This window comes from Penaeus chinensis, chromosome 14 (genome assembly GCF_019202785.1).
Source record: "Penaeus chinensis breed Huanghai No. 1 chromosome 14, ASM1920278v2, whole genome shotgun sequence".
In the NCBI taxonomy this organism is placed as follows: Eukaryota; Metazoa; Arthropoda; class Malacostraca; order Decapoda; family Penaeidae; genus Penaeus; species Penaeus chinensis.
Window position 1 is genome coordinate 2,491,763 of NC_061832.1, and position 9,562 is coordinate 2,501,324.

The 9,562-nt window shown below is 33.6% G+C and overlaps 1 protein-coding gene and 1 long non-coding RNA gene across 2 annotated transcripts; both read left to right on the plus strand.

The window, feature by feature from the left end:
- Positions 1-124: 124 nt before the first annotated feature.
- Positions 125-765, plus strand: LOC125032292. The gene is made up of 2 exons (XR_007115544.1): positions 125-199; positions 405-765. It is a non-coding gene; the product is annotated as an uncharacterized LOC125032292 (long non-coding RNA).
- Positions 766-3,967: 3,202 nt separating this feature from the next.
- Positions 3,968-4,833, plus strand: LOC125032201 (pro-resilin-like). Its single transcript, XM_047623285.1, has 3 exons — positions 3,968-3,988; positions 4,096-4,170; positions 4,337-4,833. The coding sequence occupies exons 1-3, from the start codon at positions 3,977-3,979 to the stop codon at positions 4,667-4,669; spliced, it is 420 nt and encodes a 139-aa protein (XP_047479241.1). The 5' UTR covers positions 3,968-3,976; the 3' UTR covers positions 4,670-4,833.
- The last annotated feature ends 4,729 nt before the right edge of the window (positions 4,834-9,562 follow it).

Genomic DNA, 9,562 nt, shown 5'->3' on the forward strand with positions numbered 1-9,562 from the left:
CAGACATGAACACTAAGGTAGGTAAACCCATCTGTTCTATGTAAAACTAAGGTTGATGATGAAGTAATGGAACAATATAAGTATAACCTTGGTAATAAATGTCCATATAACCTATTCATTATAGATCTTCATCCTGCTTGGTCTGGCAGTCATCATTGCTGCAGACAGCCCAGAAATTTTCGCTTATGGACCTCCTCGGGTTAGTATGTTCTAATGTCTATTAAAAAAAAAAAAAAAAAAAAAAAAAAAAAAAAAAAAAAAAAAAAAAAAAAAAAAAAAAATAGAGGAGAAATACCGACAAATAATTTTAAGTGGACAGGCCACAGAATTATAGTTATGCAATATACTTTCATAAAAGAATATATAAAATTAATACAAACACATAATGCATTTTCACATTTAAGGGTTCCTCCGAAGAATCATTTGAGTCGTTTGAGTCAGGAGAAGCCAAGTACGACTTCAATTATGCCGTTCAGCACGAAGACTCTGGCAATGACTTCGGCCACGAGGAAGCTCGTGACGGAGACCACACTCAGGGATCCTACTACGTGAGGCTTCCCGATACCCGTCTGCAGAACGTCAAGTACGTCGTAGACGGTGACGACGGCTACGTGGCCGAGGTGAACTACGAGGGCGAGGCCCGTTTCCCCGACTCGTATGAGTCTGCTTCCTTTGAGTCTCGTGAATATAGTCCACCAAGGCCAGTCTACACCTATGACTCAAACGAGTCTAAGTAAACTTTTAGATTTTGGACTAATGAAAAAAGATAGAGGATAAGGATATCTATTGTATATTTATTACAAAATCTAATGAAAACATGAGTAAATGTCTTTTTTTTTTTGTTTTTTTTTTGTTTTTTTAGGTTTTGTTAAAAAATTAAATGCCAAGCTCAAAGTCTACGTGTTTGCTTTTCTCTCCTTATATTCGTTAAGACTTGCGCAAAGTGCCTTGACCTTCTCAATCTCTTTTTCATGAGCATTTTCAAGAAAGAGTTCCATCACTGGGACTGAAGAAAATGTTTCCCTGTTTTAAAGAGCAAATCAAATAGCGATGTTGATAGACGTTACCGTGATAGATATCATCCTGAAATGTGCTGAGGGTAATTAATTGCTTCTTCGGGCAAATTTATAATAAATCACATTTACTCTGACAGTCGAGGCGACAAAAATACATGTACTCTCTCCCTCCGTCTCTTTTCCTAGTTAATTCTTTGGATATAAATGGAACGCAAGAAGACAATAAAACAAATTTCCAACGGAATCACAGCGTTGAACTGTTCGTACTTGTATACATCTCAACAAGTGCATCTCATTCGAACCGTATTAGGTGTGATTTATAGTCATTTTATCTCTCTCTCCTTGTCTCTACCATGTGCAAGTTTTTTTTTTTTTTATATTATGATTTTTATAAATGTTTTAGCTTTTTGCAAATTTTAAGTTGCCTATTAATTATACATATGTCTGGCAGGATCTATCGCCTAGACTTTATACTTTAGGATCTCCTGAGAGATTTGATCAAAGTTGTAAGAATATGTCCCTTTCTAGAAAGATTTCTTAACTGCAATTTCTGTTGTAATTTACTTACTATCTGATACTCACGTTTTAAAACTGCAATGAGAGTGTTGACTGAATGTAGTTATAGTAAAGTGCTAACTTATTTCATCACACCGCATAACATAACTAGCGGCGCCATTTAAGGGAGTAAGCATCGGGGGCGGTCGAGTCCACTGAAGTTTGTTATAAGAACTAAAAAGAAATAAAATTTGGGCTTATTCCTAATCAGCTCCTACTGGGTTGTGCCTCCAAACATACCCATATTTATCACTTGCTTTGACTGTCACTCATGTGTCTAATTCAGAAACCCGGGTGAGTCGCGATAGTTTTGTATGGTATATAAGGGTTTACATTAAATATTTACTTGTATCATATTATAGCCAAGATTTATGAAAGGTATAATTTTTTATAATGAGTGAAGTAAGCTTTCCAGAAATAATAGAGCTACTGTTGTTTAAGTACTGTATTGGGGTAAGCTGGCTACAAACTCATTTGCTTTCTTTTTGCCATACAAGTATGCCCTAATATCCATCTCATGGCTTTAGAACGACTTTTAAATAGATTAGGCTCTCAGATAGGATCTGGTAAGCTAATGTTATAAATATTCTTCGCCAAGGATATTTGAAAAGGCATGCATCCTTGCACACACAAAAACACACCTTTTTGTCTTTATACAATGTACTATAAACGCATATTAACCATGTTGTTAATAATATGAAACATGCACAGATGCATAATTTCTTTTCATAAGAAATTACAAATAATTTGAATGCCACCTCTCATCGCTCAGGCTATCCCATCAAATGTATAATTATATCTATGACTTTCTCTATGGTTATCTCTGTATCTATGTCTGTCTCTCTCCACGGTAGAAAAAGGAATATAATATATCTGTAAAAGCTTATCATGCTCAAACTACATAATATCTGGTTATTTGGCAAATTCAACGATAATTGTAAGAAAGTATTAATGTTATATTCCAATTTCATAATCGTTCGGATAAAGTCAAAAAATACAAAAAAATCTTACTGATTGCATTCGTCACAATAAAATTTAAAACATCTTTATATATCATCAAAGTGCATGTTGCCTAACCGAAATGTATATATATATATATACATATATATATATATACATATATATATACATATATATATATATATATATATATATATATATATATATACATATATATATATATATATATATATATATATATACATATATATATATACATATATATATATACATATATATATATACATATATATATATACATATATATATATACATATATATATATATATATATATATATATATATATATATATATACATATATATATACATATATATATATATACATATATATATATATATATATATATATATATATGTATATATATATATATATATATATATATATATATATATATGTATATATATATATATATATATGTATATATATATATATACATATATATATATATATATATATATATATATATATATATATATACATATATATATATATATATATATATATACATATATATATATATATATATATATATATGTATATATATATATATATATATATATATATATATATATATATATATATATATATATATATAATTATACAACACGCACTTGTACATGATAAAGAAGTTTGTTTGTATGTGAATTTTATAACATTCGCCTATATGGCCTTTTGGCTATGGCAAAGGTCTAAATTTACCCCTGCGGGTGGTAAATAAAGGGGATATTATCTAAAACTAAATAATTTTGTTGTATACAGGGTGACAAATCAAGGGGAAATTATAGAAAAAAAATAAAAATAAAAACAAGTAGTAATACTGTATTGTACTGGCCAGATATATTTGTCTCCCAAAAATTATTTTGTTTTATTTGGTGTAACAGAACCATATCTTCACACGTGTTGTAGTGTGGAAACCGATATTGCACAATACTTTGAAGATATAAGTATTATCAATCTTTCGTTGTGCAGTTATTTAATTATTACTTTGGTCATTGGGGTACACAATGAAATACATACAGCAGAGGCGGTAAATATATAATATGATCACTTGTATAAACCTTGATAAAGGGTCATACATACTTACAGCACTATGCATATCATGTAGTGCGTGTGCTCTGTTTTCACTCATTTGCAATAATCATCTCATCCTTATTTTACGCTAATGTATTATTTTTTTAATCGCCTAATTAAAATGAAGTCATCTGGTGATGCACAGCAGTAGGATACAGCCCTGTAAATATATTACAACTGTCCAGCAGATTCCAGTACCTGGCACCGCCAGTAAGCAGCCGGCATAAAAACAAGCACGTGTTGACCAGGACTTTGGTATATAAAGGACAACGGCGGATGTAGCATCACTCATTCCTCGAAAAGCAACAGTCATGAACACTAAGGTAGGTAGACACATCTGTTCTATGTAAAACTAAGGTTGATGATGAAGTAATGGAACAATATAAGTATAACCTTGGTAATAAATGTCCATATAACCTATTCATTGTAGATCTTCATCCTGCTTGGTCTGGCAGTCATCATTGCTGCAGACAGCCCAGAGATTTTCGCTTATGGACCTCCTCGGGTTAGTAGGTTCTAATGTATGTAAAAGAAAAAGAGAAAAAAAAGTAGAGAAAGATACTGACAAATAATATTAAGTGAGCAGGCCACAGAATTATAGTTATGCAATATACTTTCATAAAAGAATATATAACATAAAAAGAAACACATAATGCATTTTCACATTTAAGGGTTCCTCCGAAGAATCATTTGAGTCGTTTGAGTCAGGAGAAGCCAAGTACGACTTCAATTATGCCGTTCAGCACGAAGACTCTGGCAATGACTTCGGCCACGAGGAAGCTCGTGACGGAGACCACACTCAGGGATCCTACTACGTGAGGCTTCCCGATACCCGTCTGCAGAACGTCAAGTACGTCGTAGACGGTGACGACGGCTACGTGGCCGAGGTGAACTACGAGGGTGAGGCTCGTTTCCCCGACTCGTATGAGTCTGCTTCCTTTGAGTCTCGTGAATATAGTCCACCAAGGCCAGTCTACACCTATGACTCAAACGAGTCTAAGTAAACTTTTAGATTTTGGACTAATGAAAAAAAAAAAAAAATAGCGGATAAGGATATCTATTGTATATTTATTACAAAATCTAATAAAAGCATGAGTAAATGCCTGTTTTTTTTTTGTTTTTGTTTTTCTTAGGTTATGTTAAATAAGTAAATGCTAAGCTCAAAGTCTACGTGTGTTTGCTTTTCTCTCCTTATATTCGTTAAGACTTGTGCAAAGTGCCCTGCCCTTCTCATTTTTTTTTTCTTCCCTGTTTTAAAAAGAAAATCAAATAGCGATGTTGATAGACGTTATTGTGGTATACAAACGAATGCTCGAATGATAATAATACTTTACTCGTAATTCCTGACTATACTTGCATTTCGAATCTAGTGTGGATTTATTGATAATTTAAAATTATATGTGTCATTTCATGCAGAAACGTCACTGGGACCCTGATAACGTTAACTGAAAACTTGCATTATAAATTATATTTTCTTTGTAATGGTAGATGTAATCAGGCACAAACTTATGATGTTACCTCGATAGACTCGTCGTTCAAATTATATGTGTAAGTACGTAATCTTAATTGAAAAAAAATGTATATATGTATATATGTATATATGTATATCTGTATATCTGTATATATGTATATGTATATGTATATGTATATATATATAAATATATACTTAAAGGAATTTTTTGTGGAGGTTCCATACCATGGTATATAGAAATGCTCGCATAGTGCCTAGGGTATTTATTACTCTGAATGACTTACAATTTGCATATGATTGTCCAGGTAAGAAAAGCTATGTATTTATATTATGAAATAGAATTATGAAGACAGTAATACGTTTCATAGTCCTCTCCGGAATCTCCTAGATTTACAGATAATATATAATGTAGTCTCATTCACTGCCTAGTATTCAATCATCAATACTTGAAATATATTTTTTCGTGATGATAGATATTATCCTGAAATGGTAATTAATTGCATCTGCGGGCACATTCATAATAAGAAATCACATTTGGCGAGGTTTCCCAACAAAAATACATGTACTCTCTCCCTCCGTCTCTTTTCTTAGTTAATTCTTTGGATATAAATGGAACGCAAGAAGATAATAAAAGAAATGTCCAACTGATTCACATCGTTGAACTGTTCGTTCTTATATACATTTCAACAAGTGCAACTCATTCGAACCGTATTATTTGCGATTTATAGTCATTCTATCTCTGTCATGTGCAAAAGTTTTTTTTTTTTTATTATTATGATTTTTATAAATGGTTTAGCTTTTCGCAAATTCTAAGTTGCCTATTAATTATGCATATGTCTGGCAGGATCTATCGCCTAGGCTTCATACTTTAGGATCTCCTGAGAGATTTGATTAAAGTTGTAAGAATATGTCTCTTTCTCGAAAGATTTCGTATCTTCTGTTGTAATTAACTTACTATCTGATACTCACGTTTTAAAACTGCAATGAGAGTGTTGACTGAATGTAGTTATAGTAAAGTGCTAACCCATTTTATCACACCGCATACCATAACTAGCAGCAGCCATTTTAGGGAGTAAGCATCAGGGGGGGGGTCGAGACTCCTACCAGTCTGCTTCCTTCGAGTCCCGGGAGTACAGGCCACCAAGTCCCGTATACGTCTTTGAATCCAATGAGTCCAAGTATCATGGACAAGAGTCTTATATACAAGGGTTTTGACATAGCATATTTGTTGTATATTTATTACGAAGTTAAAGGAAGCACAAGTGAATACGTGTTTTTATCAAAGCCTAGGAGATACGGATATTAGAAATGAGTGCAAAATTCCTTCTTCAGACTTTGGGGTTCCATAATCAGCCACTCCTATTAATCTTTAAGGTATGATCATTAGTGAACAAATCTTCCTTCCAAATCACCTTTTTAAGAGCTTTATAGCTAAGAACCATTTTGAAGAGAAAATTAAATCAAATGGTAACGATGACAGCCTCCGAATTTTAAATAAACTTATTTGTCCTTTCCCTCAGAAACATCTCATGGCGTTAACTGAGCTCCTTTATTATGAATCACATTATTTCTCCGTAGTGGAAGATGCAGTCACAAACTCGCGCCTCTTTCACATTATGAAATCTGATGTAATGATATTGCCTCAATAGACCAGAGCTTTCTCCTCAAATATGCAAGTACGTAATCGCGCCCTCTCTTTCTCAGAAAAAAAAAGAAAAAAAAAAAGAAAAAAAGTATTTAATTACTCTTTTCTCGCTTATTTCATTCTAAGCGTTTGTAAAAGTAGAAAGACTTTGATTGTGAAAACTACACAAACCCTTACAGGTTGAACAATACATAACTGCAACAGAGGAAGCTGCTTGCGGTTCTTATTACCCGGAATTATTCCAATTCATAGTTGACTGTCTGTACTATTAAAGTGATATGTATTGAAATATGATTTTTTTCTTTCTCTCTTCTTCCCTTTCAACTTCTGCTGCAGTTAAGTTCAACGTCTGTTAGGTTCACCACCTGACATTTTACAGTCATAAAGAGTTACAAATATGTATCATAAACTTTCCCAGATTCACCACCACCTCGGTTTCAAGAGTATCAAAAGTACCTTTCTCCCTCTATTTGATTTTAAAATAAGTAGACTAGGTATTGTCAATCATACATGTTAACTTGTTTTAGCGTGTCTGTTCTTCTAAATTATAAACACTTCAGGGATAGCACGCGCAAACTGGATAAATAGGTTTATTAACAGATTTCATTCTCATTGTAAAAATACGTCAATCTGTTTCCACAAGATTTCGTAATTGCACAGACAAAATTCAGTCCAGACATTAGAAAAACTAGAAATTTGCAATCTGATGGATGACAAAATGTACTTATCATATTAAAATATCCAATGATATCCATATATTTTATCTTACCCCATGCCATTGCCAAATACTCGAAAACACACTTTCGTGTGTGAGCGTGTGACGATGATAATGATAATTTAGGATTTCATGAAAGGCTCTTGTGACTTCAGTCAAAAAGCTGTCTGTTTATTATGCTTCTATATTAGCCTCTGTGTATAAGGAATGGCCGGGGATTGAAAATGCGCATCAACAAAATTGCTACCTTGCACCACACAGGACACTATGTGTACGTGTGTGTGTGCGTGCGTGTAATCTTATATCTGCGAACTCGTAAATAGTATAGATCAATGGATTTCAACTGAGAGTTAATTTAGGGATAACAAAATCGGGGCGAATTTCTCAAGGAACCTTAAAATCAATATTGTAATAAACTGGAACTGGCCAGACTGTTTTGTCACCACATACCTCTGCGAATCGGGTTTCTCTGCACTAGACACGAAGATCTTGTCATCAACAACTCCAATGAATCAGCAAAGTTCCCACTGATGTTATCGGAGGCAAGTTTACTCATTTATTCATTCACCGATAGTCATGGTATTTTTGGTTTGTTGGTTTGATAGATGAGGTTATTTTTATAATTGTAAAAAGAAAAACCTATATTGCACAAAACTGGGACAATAAAGGTATTATCCACTTTTACTCTGCATTTGCATTGTTATTATTTCGACTAAGGGATTATGTAACAAAATACATAAAGCTTCAGAGGCAAATATGCAGAATATGGTTTACAATGCATTGATATGACCGTGATATAGTATAATACACCCTCATACATACGATGCATGAATATGTGCTTCCATTAACTTACAATGTCTACTAACACATGTCATTTAATTAATTCATTTTCCAAATTGCTTAGGTAAAAAGATGCCCATTGATGATGCACGGAAAGAGGTCATTATGTTCGTAAATATATTGCTTCTGTTCAGCAGATTTCTATAACTGGCACCGACGAGCAGTTAGCAGTACGTACAAAAACTAGTACAAGTGGACTAGGACTTTGGTATATAAGGGACATCGGCGGGTACAGCATCACTCATTCCTTGAGAAGCTACAATCATGAACACTAAGGTAGGTGCACATATCTGTTCAAGAAACTATACAAATAATCGTGTGATGTAGAAGCAACATGATCACTGCCTGTACTATGAATGTTAAGATAACCTTTTCACTTCAGGTCTTCATCCTTCTTGGTCTGGCAGCCGTCGTTGCTGCAGACAGCCGTGAGATATTTGCTTATGGACCTCCTCGGGTAAGTGATTTTCATCACAACTATATTTAAGGGCAATAAAAGTAGAGCATTTTAACAGATTTACAGAATATATTGATTACATTTTCTTTTGATATTGTTACACATGTATGTTACTCTTTCAGGATTCCTCCGAAGAGTCATTTGAGTCTTATGAGTCAGGAGAAGCCAAGTACGACTTCAATTATGCAGTTCAGCACGAAGACTTCGGCCATGAAGAAGCCCGTGACGGTGAACACACACAGGGATCCTACTACGTGAGGCTTCCCGACACCCGTCTGCAGAACGTCAAGTACGTCGTAGACGGTGACGACGGCTATGTGGCTGAGGTTAACTACGAGGGCGAGGCTCGTTTTCCCCGACTCCTACGAGTCTGCTTCCTTCGAGTCACGGGAATACAGTCCACCAAGGCCAGTCTACACCTATGACTCAAACGAGTCCAAGTAAACACTTAGATAATTAACTACTACATTATGGTCACCGGACAAGGACTTTTATATAAGCTATTTATTTTGTATATATTACGAAATATAATGGAGGTGCGAGTGAACGCGTGTTTTCTTAATGCTGAAGTTATTATTATTAACAAATCTCTGTAATTTGTTAAAAAAAAAAAAAAAAATGTAAAGAGATTGAAGACAGGTCTTTCCTTTCTTTAAACGAAAATTAAATCGAATAGTGATGTCGACAGCCGTTAGCTTTAAAACAGTGACATACATACATATGGTTATATTAATGTTATTAAAATAATAATTATATTATGTGATAGTCA